At 43.8% G+C, this 15,728-nt stretch overlaps 1 protein-coding gene across 1 annotated transcript in view; it reads right to left on the bottom strand.

Annotated features, from left to right (window-relative positions):
• The window catches only part of gabbr2 (gamma-aminobutyric acid (GABA) B receptor, 2), a gene marked incomplete at both ends in the record, with an annotated part of 188,429 nt that extends 179,994 nt beyond the window's left edge, over nt 1–8,435 (bottom strand). Inside the window, one exon of the mRNA XM_080836454.1 lies at nt 8,124–8,435. Within this exon, the coding sequence (XP_080692580.1) occupies nt 8,124–8,435 (312 nt within the window). The remainder of the gene's footprint in view (nt 1–8,123) is intronic.
• Nucleotides 8,436–15,728: the final 7,293 nt, after the last annotated feature.

Below are 15,728 nucleotides of genomic sequence, written 5' to 3'. Positions count from 1 at the left end.
AGAGGGGGGGGCGTGTGTGTCAGGAAGTGAAATAAAGAGAGTGAGAGTGAGAGTGAGAGAGAGAGTGAGAGAGAGAGAGAGAGAGAGAGAGAGAGAGAGAGAGAGAGAGAGAGAGAGAGGGAGAGCATGAGGGATATCTCACAGTCTTCCCTGTCATTCATTTAGAAGCGCGGTATGTGTGGAGTTGCCAAAATGTGTCAAGCGAGACCTCACCTATTCGCACTCATCATCAATTTAACCACTTATCAGTCCCCTAGAGAAACACTCTTATCTACAATGCCTGTCATAATACATCGTTTTCTTACACTATTTCTTGAAGATGGCTTCTCCTGACTTCAAAATACTGTCAGCCAGCATTTGTAGCATCTACTACATATATTGTAATAGACATAACATAATTCCAATCATTTCACCTAATAAATGCCCTTCACACTCAACATATGTGGGACACCTATAAAACAGTAGAATAACATTAAATATGTATTAAAACAGGGCTTAATGTATACCTATTAATATCACCTGCAATGTTTAATGTCAACATTGCTCCTTACTCGGTCCTCTTCCTCAATTCCACCCACCCAGAGATTTCAACAAAATGAATTGAGCGCAGCATCACCAATCCTTTTTTTAGTCAAAAGATTATAAAGGCTCAGGTAGGAAAATAAAGTCCCAACAAACAAACAACTGGCAATCTCTAAATAATAATGCAATCCAAAGGTGTGCTGGGGATTTGCAAATAATTACTTTTTTTTGTTTCTGGCGCTTGGTACAGGGTTCCATAGAACCCCAGGGTAAGGAAAACAAACTCATTTTGTCATTTTCTGGCTCCGTCTTTCTGTGCCGCCGTAGACATTAGTTGAACTTCATCCCTTTTCATCATAATTTTTTTCTCTACCCGAGCTTTAAAGTAACAGTATGCAACAATTATACTTCAGGATTAGGGTTAGGATAAGCAGTTTTACCTTTTTTTAAAAACAGCTTAAAAAAAATTGGGGCGCTACTACAATGACTTTTAATATGGAGAATTGCCTCCATGCCATTGCCATACCAGGGTCCATAGGCATACAACTGCTTAATGTAGGATTGCCTGACGCCGCCCAGCTTTCTACTGTCTGCCGAACTAGTAAGTAGCTTATTTGCCATCTTGCTTTGTCTTGTGTTGCACTTGCTTGGTGTTTGACTGTGTTGGGACAGTTGTTGAGTAACTAGTCTGTCATAATGTCAAAGTCAGCACTTTTCAAGAGATTTCGTTAGTTTTAGCCGCTAGCATATCGTTAGCGAATAGCAATTGATCCGGAATGCTTCTTTACCTATTTTTCTCCTACATTTGTTTTTCTCACTGAGAGAGATAGAATCAGCAGAAGGAAGGAGTGGGTGCTGAGCATTTCCAGCAGGTCCCTTTTGTTCAGGTACCATTCACACGTCCAAACAATGGCTGCTATTTAATTGGTCTGCCGCCATTTCGGCTCCAACTTAACCCCACAGCGCGAGGGCTGGTGGCACTGAATGGCCCCGCTGGCTAATGGCCCCGCTGGCTAATGGCCCCGCTGGCTAATGGCCCAGCCGGCGTCCCGAAACACAATGGCAGTGCGAGCTAGTGCGGAGGGGTGCCACGTCAGGGGGAGTACCGGCTGAGGCTGGGACTCCTGACTCAAGGCTATCAGTGACTCAGTGGAAGGTCAGCAATTACGGCACCCTCCACCAGACACATACACACACAAGCTGTGTCATACCCACACACAAATACACATACACACACACACATGCTGTGTCATACCCACATACAAATATACATACACATACGCAAATGCTGTGTCACCCACACAAACAAAATACACACACACATACACATACACAGACAAACCTGCTGACACACATGCACACACCCTCCTGACACACACACAGGCAGACTCTGACAAACACACACGCACACAGACACTTGCACACACTGATACACACATATACACATTCACACAGTGACACACATGTCTTTGCGCTCTAATCAACAAGGCAGAGGAGCCACTAGACACTACACAGCAAGACAAACAAAATGAGTAAACAAGTGCTGGTGTCATGCTGTCGGGTTGCCGGTCTTTGAAAGAGCAGAGACCCAGGGAGGTCATTCATAGATACATGAGGCGGGAGGAGAGGAGAGGAGACGCAGGGAGGTCATTCATAGATAGGCCCTCTATTGGTTTGAGGGTGTTTGTTCCCGTTGCTTCTAATGCGCCAATGAAAGGATGGAGATTTCCATTGCATTTGACAGCAGGGACAAACAAGAGGAATTCTGCACAGTCGCCTGGCCCTCTGGGACTCTCTCTGAACTCAGATGACCATCTCATTGTCTGCAGAGAGCCCATGCCCGGTCAAAAGCTGTCCACCCTCTCTGTCTCTCCGTCTGTCCGCCTGTCTCTCTCTCTCTCTCTCTCTCTCTCTCTCTCTCTCTCTCTCTCTTTTCTTTCATTGTTCCTGTTATGTGCAGAGAGGGTGACAGGCAGACAGCTTCACTCTCTACCTTTGCTGAAAGGTCACAGAGAGCAACGGCAGAGAAAGGCGCAGCAGATGTCAATATCAAGCCTCATAACGTAAGGAGAATGTAATACAAGGGCTGCCTCATAAAGACCCATCAAAAGCAGTGGTATAAATAGAGTTTTATAGCATCCATAAATGCAGTAATGCGGGGCGTAAACAGCTCATAATTAAATCAAATCATGGCCTGGGTGCTCCTAAACATGTCTTAGGGTTCAATAGCAGGGGAATATATGGCAATGATATTGACTATTAGGACACATAAGCGTTATACTGTTCAAAGCCAGATGAATCAACATCAATCAAAGAGTGCTGATAACATGACTGGCGAGGCCTCTTGTCATGAATGGCTGTGCAGTGGAGCACTTTCAAGACACCAAAGGAACGCTCCATTCAGTAGCATTCCAAACTCCCCCACCAGTCTCAGACCTCTATAAGATGCACTGTATTCCATTTTAAATGATACAATATAATGCGCTGTGACAAAAATGACCAAGCGCTCAAGGGGGGGTTGTCTTTTAGGTTGTTATTTTTGTGAAAAATAAAAAACAATTGCGAACGGATGGCAAGGACACAGAGCCCCCTGCAAGGGCGCCTGCTTTCTGCCTGTGAATGTGCCAGGTTTCATTTGGTCACACGGAGACATGGGATGCCGCTAATGTGGCCTTACAGTGCGTTATCTGACGAGCATACGGGTGGCGCTGCATCGGCAGGAGGTCACGTCAATGTCAATATCTGACAAAACCAACTGAGGGAAGGTTCCAAATGGCCGTGGCACTCCCACAATTACACGGCAACCTCTAGGGTGGGATTTTAGAAAAATGGCATGGAGTCAAAATCCTGGTGTGCAGGTGAGTTAGCATTTAATTCAGTAGATGCAAGGCATATAATGTCATTGGACATAAAATTCATGAAATTAGGCTGGGACTGTAGAAAAAGAAAGGATCATAGAAAAAAAAATATAGAAACTCCTTCCCTTGGCCAGATGTAGCCTGCTGGAAGGCGTACAGCAAGTGTGAATCAGAAATAATTGTGTTAGATACTCAGGCTTCCTGACGAGGGTGAGCCTTGGAGGAGAGATGATGGCCCATTGTGTGTGTTTGTGTGTGTGTGTGTGTGTGTGTGTGTGTGTGTGTGTGTGTGTGTGTGTGTGTGTGTGTGTGTGTGTGTGTGTGTGTGTGTGTGTGTGTGTGTGTGTGTGTGTGTGTGCTGTTGGAGGCAATGAAACGGCACCTCTTTATTTTCCCTCTCAAATGTTTTAGTCCTTCCACATGAACAAGCATGCAAGCTGTTGAATCACTGTGAGGGGCAAGATGTATAAATCACACCGTTGCCCCTCGCTCGGAGACATTTGTGAAGGAGGAAGAAAAGGGGGAGGGGGAGATGGTGGAGAGGAATGGGAAAGATTGGATAGGGGTAGAGGTGGAGGTGGGGGGGGGGGGGGGGTGGGGGGGGGGTGGAGTTGGGGTAATGAAAGAATTTAAATTCCACGCATCTTTCCTCCGGCAGTGACATCTCACTCCTGTTCTATCTCGCTCTGCTCCTCTCAGAGCTCTTAATATGGAGTAACACAGCCTCCAGCGAGCCTCTCTCTCTCTTCAATCTAAGCCACCGCCACGTCCACATCAGTGGTAACCATTTACAGTTGCAGTGTGCTGAGCGGTAAGTAGAGAAACAAAAGAGATTAAGAACAACCCCCAGCCCCTGCCACCACCACTACTCCCACTCCTCGTTTTTTTTTTCCTAAATGCCTTTCTCACCTTCAGGTTAACCTGGCAGAGCGCATAGTAAACATGTAGGATGGTTCTTGTTACTGAAGCTGTTCCTGTTATTTGGCTTGCTTATGTATTTGTTTGTTTGTTTGCTGGGACTGTAAACCGCAGTCTGTGGACGCAAGCCTCGTGAGAGAGCACACCATAATATGTGTGTGTGTGTTGCTCACACACTGGGGCTCGCTGTCAGATCAATGGCTGGGATTTCCAAGTTAGCACGGAGCTCTTTCCCAAAGGATGATCCCAGACTCCGCTTTAATCACAGGTCAGCTCACGTGCCTACCCCTCCTGCCTGCCTGCCTCAGGAGAGCAGAGCCAGGCCTGCACGCCCGAGCACCCACTGCCCAGCGGCAACATGCCCACCACTGTACACGGCAGCGCGATAGCAACTACTGTTTCAGATGCACTAACAAGATGTTCAATTCGAGGCTAAGAAATGTCAGCAGGGCTAAGGTCCCGGCTATGGCTTCCCACACCTGTGTGGTGTTGTTTTGTTTTTATTTTTTTGGGGGGGGGGGGGGGTTATTACGGGGTGATGCTATTTGGCTTTTTCAATGCCCCATGGACCGTGTCTTTCTATCTACCCTGTGCTGCTTCACCAGACATCCAGATTGAAATGGGCAGCCCAGAGGCCACGGACCCAGCAACCCAGCAGCGATGCACCCAGGCTGGGGTAGGAGCGGGATGGCCTCAGCCGTCCAGGAGGACCCACAGAGCGAGGGGGGATAAAGAGGATAAAGGGCCTCTACTCCAGGACTGAAGACTTACATCTGCCTGGCTAAATCCCAGCACGCACATGCCAACGCTACGAAAAATGCCTGTTTTGTTTGTTGTGTGTGCATCCTGTATGTGTGTGTGGGTGTAGTTTGTGTGTGAGGGTGAGTGTGTGTCTGACTGTGTACATGACGTGCATACGGATTTGTGCTTGCTCTGCACAGGCCATTTTCTGGGGCTTATTGACTCTACTGGTATGCAAATAGATTTTCTAATTTGCATTCACAAGCACCAAGACCCATCACATGGGCTACAAAAAAACACAGGAGACTGAATGACCAAAATAAACTGTGGTCCAACCATGTGTTGACAGACCTGATCACCAGACAGAGTCAGTGAAACAGAAGAGATGAATTCACCCTGCAAAAATGCACAAACTGCTTTCCCCGACAGTAGATGGGAGGAACAATATGGTCTTCTAGTAGCTGAAAGAAAACATCATCTATGCCAAGGCCGATCTATTCTATAAATAACATGAACACAAACCCTTTTAACATCATTTTTGCTTAATCTAAGATTCGAAAGCACAAGGCTGCTGTGGCACAAGACTGTGTGGCAGGCGTCCAACTGTGTGTAACTGGCTGTCCTTGGCAAGAAACCTTCAAATCTGCAGCATCTGATAATAAGATTAGTACAGTTTCATTACAGTCATTTTAAAGCATTTAGCTATAAACTAAAAGCCAACTGTGTGTGTGTGTTGTGTTTGTGTGTGTCTCGATCTATGTGTATGTTTATGTGTGTGTGTATCTTGGGTTATGTTTGCATGTGAGTCTTGTGTGTGTGAGTCTTGTGTGTGTGTGTGACAGAGAGCTGAACTGTCCTGCAACTGCGGATGGTCATGACAGCCAAGGTGACGTGGTTAACACTGCGCGCAGAGCCCACATCAATGTCAGGCGACTCTTCAGAAGCCAACCTTGCATTTACTGACTGAGAGACACCTCTCTCCCCCACGAAGGCGGACTCAGGGTGTGCAGCCAGGGGCATCTGAACCGTGGGTGTCCTGCTAACCCACTGACACCACCCACACTCCTCCCTCGGAAAATAAGTTCACATTTCTTATCTAATCTTGTGGCATAAATCTTGTTGCACAAATGGTGGACCCTTTGGTATATTCATCATTGGGTTTTTTTGTGAATGTGTGTTCCCTGTAGTGTTTGAGACCTGCTGAAACGAACAATCAACAATCAATTTTGAGGTTATTTACCTGAGCTGTGGTTGTAGACGTCATGCGTATTTGAAAAGGAAATGATAATGGATGGTTGAGGGGCTGGGAAGTGGAGACACAGGCTGAGAATGCTTGCACTGGTTAAAATGACTGATTAGAAAAATAGATAACCAGTCACAAGGCTATTCACTGAGTAAATGTTTACTGATTGCCTACATTTTTTTGGGTACTGTACTTTAAGAGAGCTGTATCAGTGGGTGTGTAAAAACTGCCAGCATGTTTAGCTGGAAATTGAACCAGAGTTTACCACATGTTCTCAGGAAGTGAGAAAAAAATCAGGAAACTTCTCGACGGATGGGCATGCCCGTTTATCCTCGCACATTTTTTTGTATCGCAAAGGTAATTTGCGCATGGCATTACGTAGGTAATTACATAACACGTCAAAGCAACACGGCTTTCATTTTACACTTTCCCATACCCCTACACCCGCAAAGACAAAATAACAGTTATTAAGTCAGGTGTTTATTTCTATTGCCACGAGTTTGACATGTAAATGTTTATGAAACAGTCGTTACATTTGTACATCGTCAGTTTTTCAAATGCACAGATTTACAAAACCAAGAATGGAATCGTTAAAGCTGCTACAGCACAGAAGCAGTGATTGTGATCTTTAAATACCGATTCTTTGTCGTAAGGGGCAAAGGAACTTCTGCATTAGCCTATAAGGTTTCCACCTACAAAGTCAAAAGGTGCATTACAGCCTGATTCAAGCTTTACGGAGCAAAACCGCGACCAGGAATCGGACAGTGATGACTGAAATCTAAGAACTCTCAGTATTCTAGGCATCAGCCGCAGGTCGTGAACAGTATACAGCCCTTATTGGATATGTTAGTGTAAAACCATACTCTAACTAATATCCTTGAAAGTGTGTAGGTTGGGCGAGACCGAATGCACAACAAATGACTGCCATCTTCAGGTCTAAGGGAAACTAGCCTCGATTCTGGAATGAAATGTATGAAGAATAGTGACTGATACAACTTATGTATTAATGAGGGCCGGGAGAGGCAATCTCTCTGACCTCCATCTGATAGTCATTTTTTTTTTCAGGTAATGCTGAGGGTTGAATGCCATCGAGTGTTTACATGATGAATACATTTGTTATTAACGTCCCATTCTGGGAAGACATTTTTGTTTGCTGGTATCAAATGGCTCAAGTCATCCCTTTTTGTATTTTACAGATTCATTTTGTTGGCAGAAAAGACACGCATTATACTGAGTAATTAGCATAATATAGTGAGGTATAGTACACTACATTTTCACAAGCTGTATTTATACAAGCATTCGGAACGAGATACTTTCTTGCCAGTGTATGATACTGAAGACTTAAAAGGCAAGATGCAGTGTAGATATGCTATAGGTTCGATTCTGTCACGAGCTTGTTGCACGAGCATAAGCCTTCTCCTTGCAGTTTGCACCGGGAACCCATTAAGGAAGTGCACCCTGCTTGCTTGCGGTTAGCTGCAGAAGCTCTCATACTCTGCAGATCATTTTCAGAAAGGTAGCGCTTGAAAAAAAGGAGAGAGGGGTGCGTAAAGGAAGAAGAAAACAAGTTGTAGCCTACACCACTGCGCAGATGTATAAACCATGACTGGAGCCAGTTTTCCATAACACAGGCTGCCGCTAGCGCCTACCTTACAAGATACACATAGCCCAATTTTAAGTGCATTCAAAGTGACACTACTGGCATTGATCAGTGAACACATTCAACCCCTGAATAGCAATCTTGAAGCAAGCATACTGTAAACTAGGATGAGGAAGTATGTAGGGGTATGGGGGGGTGGCGGGGTTGCATTGCACTAAGCAATAGAGCAAAGCGAGTTTACCTCAGTGTCGTAGATTTTGGTGACAAGTGAGAAGGAGTACTGACGGGACTCGTGTATGTGCTTGATGGCCAGTTTGACTGCAGGCTCGATGCCCTGGCTGATGCCGCTCATCAGCGCAGACTCGTTCATCGGCATCAGCACCATGATGGGCAATTGTTTGTCTTTGCCCATGTACCAAGAGTTGTCCTGTCCGTGCATCGAGTAGTCGTTGCAGACTTTCGATAGCGCCGGTTGCAATCCCCAAATGGACAGAAGTACACATCCCGACAGAAAGATCATCTCCCATCTGCATTCCCTCCGGGACGGAGCCATGCCACCGTGCAAGACGACGAAATTAAATCCACCTTCTCACTGCCCTGGCATTGCAAAATCTGGGCTGGCAGGGGTGGTCAGTTCACCCGCACACAGGTAAAATACATCAAACACGTTTGTGTGATTAAAAAGACACAGTAGCGGTAGCTGCACAGGGGTCAGAGTGACACGTCTTCTCGACTGTAATCAAAGTAAATATTCCCCCCCGTCACTGGTCCTGCCACCCCGTAATTCCAGCAGAATCAGGAGGCTGGAGTTCTCGGATGCGTAAAATCTGGGGTACTGAGGGATGCTCGCCTGCGGACGCGATCAAACTCCTTGATCCACTGCACTCGGCGTTGATTTCTGTCCAACTCAATGCCTTAATCACCTCATCAGCTTCGTGAAAACATTACAATCCTCTGTCAGTCAAAACAAAACAGTCAGAAAACAACAGCATTAGTAATATGTCAAGATAACGTTCAGAAAGATGGTTGAAGTCAGCCAACGTTAACCGTGGCTATGGATACCGAATCACCATCCCGTAAATATTCCAAGGCAGATTACGCAGGAGAAATGTGGCATCCCTGCCCGTGCTCTACGTGTTTGGGGAGGGAGGGAAAGGATGGGTTGGTGAAGGGGACCTGAAAGGCGACTTCGGAAAAAGAAGTCCTAGAAGGTGAAGATATCAGATCACCGGTTCCTTGATTGCCAGGACGACTGTGCTTTCTTGTGCTGCTGTTGCGGCGGATGCTTAAGTGGCTGTGAGAAGCTTCTCACTTATTTAGCGCTGTAGCTGCTCAGAGTGAGGGCGCGCGCCGAAGCGAGGGGAACGAGAGGCAGTACGGAGGACAAGGAGGAGGGGGTGGGGGGTGAGAGGAGAGAGAAAAACAGTCAGAGTAAGGATGGAGCTCGCTACCAAGCTGCATGTGAAGTGAATATGTAGCTGGCTACTTTCCTGTTTGGTGTATGAAAAAACGGACATTTCTCTCGCAGTTATTGATCAGCATATAGAGGCAGTGTTTCACGGACATCTTTAACGGGTTCACTTTATATCATGACGGAGTCATTTATTTTCATCCATTTAATACGCGAAGTGGTACAAACCACACGAAATAGTAAATTAATGTCTTAACTCCGCATGTGTACTCACTAAAATAGTGACTAAAATATACGTTTAAAATGTTGATAAGCGTCTGTAAATCAGCTCATGAGGTATGCTGTGGGGTGGAGAATCACATGACGGGATGCTAATTGTACAAACTGAGCGGGATCAAGGCGAGAAGAAGCTTGTATGTCATTTTTTCCGGAACAACGATGTGCGGGTGCTGACACAAACCGCAGTGAATAAACAGTGCCATCTAGCCTTTTCCACCTCTTCAAGGCGACGAGCGTCCTCAGCAACCTCGCTACCTTTTACACCATACCACCCCCAACCTCCCCGGATTTTTTCGATACGGTTAAAGGACTGGTGGTCTATCCCGTGAACGCGTGTTGCATCTAAACCCCCGTCGAAGGTGCACTAATGCGAGCAAAAAGAACTCGGTTACATGAGAGGATTCCGCTACGATAGCCTTCAGCGGGGCTCTGACAGGATGTGTCTCTGTCCATGGTGCTGATGGACTGAGTGGAGATTTCACGAACGCTGAGACAGACAACGAGTGCATTTGAACTCCCTCGAGTCTGCCACTCTGACTCAGCCAGGAAGGAGGCTTTATGACACATCACGGTTTTAATTACTTTGGTGTGGGGTTAAAGGGTCAGCAAAGGTCTCGGATGTTATCAGCTTAAAATCCAGTTAATGAACACAGTCGTTTTCAATGTTATAATGTGATTACAGCTCTGGGATCATAGAAGAGACCACTGCTAAATTATCAGTTTCTCTGAATTCACTATTTATAGGTATGTGTTTGAGTAAACAATTCTGCTTTATTCTATAAACTGCGGGCAACATTGCTCTCGAATTTCAAATAGAAATGTTCTCATTTAGAGCATTTATTTGCAGAAAATGACAAATGGTCAAAATAATAAAAAAGATACAGTCTTTTCAGACCTCGAATAATCCAAAGAAAACAACTTCATATTCATTTTTAAACAACACAATACTAATTGTTGAATTTAGGAAGAGTTCAGAAATCAATATTTGGTTGGAATTACCCTGTTTTTCAACCACAGCTTTTATGCGTCTTGAGATGCACTCCACCAGTCATATTTACATTGCTGTGGGGTGACTTCATGCCAGTGCCGGTGCAAAAAATTCAAGCATAGTGGCTTCTGACCATCCGTGTTTCGCTTGATCACATCCCAGTATTTTTTAATGGGGCTCAGGTCTGGAGATTGGGGTGGCCATGACAGGGTCTTGATCTAGTCCTTCTCAATCCACACGTTGATGGACCTGGCTGTGTGGCATGGGGCATGGTCCTACTGGAGAAAAACAATCCTCAGAGTTGGGGGAAATTGTCTGAGCAGAAGAAAACAAGTTTTCTACCAGGATAACCTTGTGTGTGGCTTGCTTCATGTGTCCGTCACAAAGACAAATTTGCCTAATTACAGCCTTGCTGAAATATCCCCAGATCATCACAGACCCTCCACCAAATTTCACAGTGGGGGAAATTTCACAAGACACGATTGCTTGCAAGCCTCTCTGGGTCTCTGTTTAACCATAGGCCTCTCCAGGTCTCTGTCTGTCCATCAGGTGTTGCGCAAAGCTGAAAATATTTATTTGAATGTATTTACATATGAAGCATCAGACTGAAGCATCAGCAAATAGTGTTTTGCACTATTTGTATCTTTAGCCATTATCCAGTTGCATCTTACTAAGATATATACATGTATTGGCAGTGTTTACCCCCAAACTATGATTTATATTCCAGAGAATGCCATATATGATTAAATGGTTTCAAAATGGTGAAAAGAAGTAGCACTTTAGGGAATACTGTATTCTAAAAGATGCTTTAAATGCAAAGGAAGATTACGTTTTCTGCCAGTGTTGTGGGCAAAAATATGTTTTGAGTCCAGCGATTATTATGTGCACTACTGTCAGAGCTACCCTTTATTTATGTGACTTAGGGAAGCCACTGTCAGCCCACCCCATCTGTTGAACTGCCTCTGTAGGGTCTTGAGAGATAAATAGGAATGCTGCTGCCGCGGCCGCTGCTGCTGCTGAGCGGGGACATGCAGGTGGCCTGGTGTCATCACAGCAATAATATTTCAGGTCACGCAGTCTCGGGTTACTGGCCCGATCTTGAGCAAATATACAGCGAGAGCTGCATGGAACACAGCACTGTGATAATGATGTTGAGCAATGCAAGAAGAAAAGCCTAACGCTTCATCCTGTGTCACAGACAGAGAGAGAGGGTGTGTGTATGTGTGTGTGTGTGTGTGTGTGTGTGTGTGTGTGTGTGTGTGTGTGTGTGTGTGTGTGTGTGTGTGTGTGTGTATGTGTCGCATTGAGTGCTGCTGACGTCTGATGCTTCAGTTTCTCAAGGCCCAAATAAAGAAATAGGTCAAGAACTCGTCCCATCTGTTTGTTTCAAGCTTCACCTCCTTCTCTGTTTAAGTTGACAGGATGCACAAAGATGGCCACAACGGAACCTATACTGCAAATGTCTGTATGCAACTTGCCACGGCTAAGTTATGAAGATCTGGCTTTTGGCTTAGACATTTATGATCCCAACCATCATGTGTGCTGATCATACGTAGGCATTCTGTCAGGACAAATTCAATTTTCAATTTTTCCATAGCATTGTCAAGCTATACTTCCTGGTATAGGGGTGAAACATTATCTCTCAGATTGGGTTTCTGGCTTCGTACTGTCTCCTTGAATAAAATGTTTAGTGCGGTCATTTTATACAGCCTGACCTGATGTATTATTTAAGCGTCTAATTTATCATAGTTTAAATCATTATAGAGAGACAATCTGTCTATAATATCACTTAACAGTTATAACTCTGTAACAGCCTTTTGCTACAGCCGACTGGTGCTATGGGATTATAGGTTGATTATGAAGCCTCGGAGAGGGAAGTCTTGTGGTAATTTGCAGAATGGGTATTGTTCTGCTTGATCACTACATATACTGAGGGGTCAAGCGTTCCGCCTTGGGTGGATTATAGTTTGACTTGGACATAATAGGTCTCAAGATGAGCACAGATAATGCTGGCTTAAAGCTGTTCCCCGTAAATTAGCCCCAGCTCAATAGACAGGTAAAAAAGAGCAGTTAAAATCAGTGTAACGCAGAGGACATATGAGGGCTTGGGATTTTCCGCAAGGGCAGTTAATGCAGGTGAGCCCACACGCACACTCACTCACACACGCACACACACTCTCTCACACGCACACACACACTCAAACACAGCTGGTTGATGTGTCTTTATTTAATCATGATCAATGGAAGTGCCTGAGGACATTTTTTCCGAAAGGTTTGGTGATGCACTGTTGGATTCATGTTGAATTTTAATGTAAAAAATTCTGGACTGCATCAGAAGGGAAATTAAGTATTGTTTTAAAAAAAGAATGTCTCTATTCCTCTTTGTTCGTCGTTTAAAGGTATCCAATGGAATATTCCACCACTAGGGTGCATCACATTATGTAAATACTGTTCCCTAATGTAAATATTGCACCAACTGTGGAGGAAATGAGGGTGTAGTGATTGTGACACCTTATTAGTGTGTGTATGTGCGTGTGTGTGTGTGTGTGTGTGTGTGCGTGTGTGTGTGTGTGTGTGTGTGTGTGTGTGTGTGTGTGTGTGTGTGTGTGTGTGTGTGTGTGTGTGTGTGTGTGTGTGTGTGTGTGTGTGTGTGTGTGTGTGTGTGTGTGTGTGTGTGTGTGTGTGTGCGTGTGCACGCTTTTCTGTGTGTTGGCTCTTGCTGGTTTATGTGCTAGTCAAATGTAAACAACATAGTGGTTTAATCATTTCATAAAGTGTATCGGTGGAGGTTTTATCAGGTATGACATGATTTAATCAAGTCCAAATGACATGTGGCAGTGAGGATGAAATATGAATGCAAACAAAAGTTCATTTGAACCAGACTGACACTGGACAGATTTAATGGATGCTAATAATGTGTCCTGACATATTGGATTGATTTAGTCAAGTAGAAAAGAGATCCAATTCACTTTAGATGTTTCATTTTGCAATTAGCTGTAGGCCACCACAATATCTTGCTGTAGAGAGCAGAAGGAATTAGATTGAATAATGAAAGCCAGTTAAATACAACCAATTAAATACACCACTCTGGTAAGAGATATCAGGTCTACTGACTTGTCCCAGCTCTGGGTATTAAAATCGACTCAGAATCCATTTTGTGCTCCACCTTGGCGTCGTAATATGTGATTAGGATCATGTCCTCTTTCTCAGCAGACCCCAAATAATGAAGGTACTTAGAGATGCCGTAATATACTCTAACTTTGTTCCGAGGTTCCACTGCGTTGGCAGGATTATGTCAAATTAAGAAGGTTAATCATCTCCCCAACCGCAATACGTCATGCAGTTCTACAGCTGCGCTGATCTCTAACTGTGCCCAATAGGGGCCTCACTTATTAAGAAGAATTTGTTAGCAGTCAAAATATTAAACCAAGACTAATGAGTGGGAATGGGCCATGTCTGGTGAGTTCGATGTCTTTTCAGGACTTGAACTTGCTAAGTGTACTAAAGCAAGTAATTTAAAAAGTATAAAAAACGCGCCATGGAGCACAAGTTTATGTTGAATTTTTGTGAGAGCCAGAATAATTCAGATCAAAGGTTCAACATCAACTATGCGCATCAACAATGTGCATCTAAGACTAAATGTCTGAGGTAAACGGCGTATGCATTCGAAGAACAGATAGATTCAGACCAGATTGCATTCTTCCACTGTTTTATTTATAGCACCCAGCACAGGAAGCTGATTCAGCCTACCCACACATGACTGACTAGTAATTTGAGTGAATACAATTTTACCCTTCCTGCACACTTCCACGAGGAGAGAGAAGTGATTTTTCCCCCCCTCTGCTGTACACAGACTCTAATAATCACAACGGCCTTGTTGCCTTGCGGTCTTCGCAGCCTTGGGGAAGCGTGCCATACGAAACCAGATGCAACTTCTCTTATTCGCTCTTGACACGCCCGTGGTGCTGGTTACACGGCAGTTATTTGAATAATTGGTTTTGGAATCAGGACTCCCACGTTCGGAAAAATTCCATGCATACCAACAAGTTGTGACCGATTCATAACTTGGAAGCGTTTTTACAGCAGTCTCAAAATAAAAACATGTTTTATGAAGCCGGAAAATGGGAAAGTACAATGTGGATCATATTGTAGTCATTCTTACGGGACCGAGGTGCACAGTGAATTGTTTTTCTTTTTTTCTGTATTGTAATCAAATCTAAAATTGCTGTTATTTTGTTTATTTTTGTATGTAACTCCACTTCTATAAGTGTATGGTTTGTATTTAAGAACAGATGTCACACATGCTCTAAAGAATGGACAACATTGGACCTATATACCTGAATGAATAAGAATATAATGGACAGCATTGGACCAATATACCTGAATGAATAAGAATATAATGGACAACATTGGACCTATATACCTGAATGAATAAGAATATGCATTCAAATGATGCATTCAAAAAAGCCACTAGGACATACTGCCAGAGTGAATAAAGTTTCATAAATATGACACTCCAAAGAAAAACATCCAACTAGATAAAGTGACTACGACTATAACCATTTAGTTATGCCCTTATCCTCAGACAGAAGAATTTAATTACATTCACTTGCGATTTAATTGCAATCACTAATGAGTACTTATATGCGCACATTCATATACATATAATGTATTCATATAATACCCCGACAACATATGCAGTAGCTACAGTAAATATTCACTTTTAATTATGTCTTCACCCGTACAGTGTAGTGTCACCAACACACCCCAATTCATTTCACATTCAAATTCACATTATATCTCTTATATATAAATGGATATTTATATTCAACAACTGGTGGCAGCAAATATGGCACTTGGTACAATAGCACATAGATGTGCATAGATGTGTATACATACACGTATGTGCATCAGAATGGAATTGTTGTATGTTCAGTGTGTATGCACAGTGTGTGGCAGCAACACTTGCAGCAGCACGGAATGTATATGACTGTTCATATTACAGGAGAGCTGTACATAAAAAAAATGCATTTTTTTATTGAAAAAAAAATAATTTCTACATCTCTGGGAAGGACTTGATACTTTGATAGATTATCATCTTGGAAGTGAAAAATGGAGCGACCTTAGAAAGGAAAATTTTTCAGTTGTTTCAGATTACATGAAGATTA

This window comes from Sprattus sprattus (assembly GCF_963457725.1).
Source record: "Sprattus sprattus genome assembly, chromosome: 4".
In the NCBI taxonomy this organism is placed as follows: Eukaryota; Metazoa; Chordata; class Actinopteri; order Clupeiformes; family Clupeidae; genus Sprattus; species Sprattus sprattus.
This window is presented reverse-complemented; position numbering and strand designations above follow the sequence as displayed.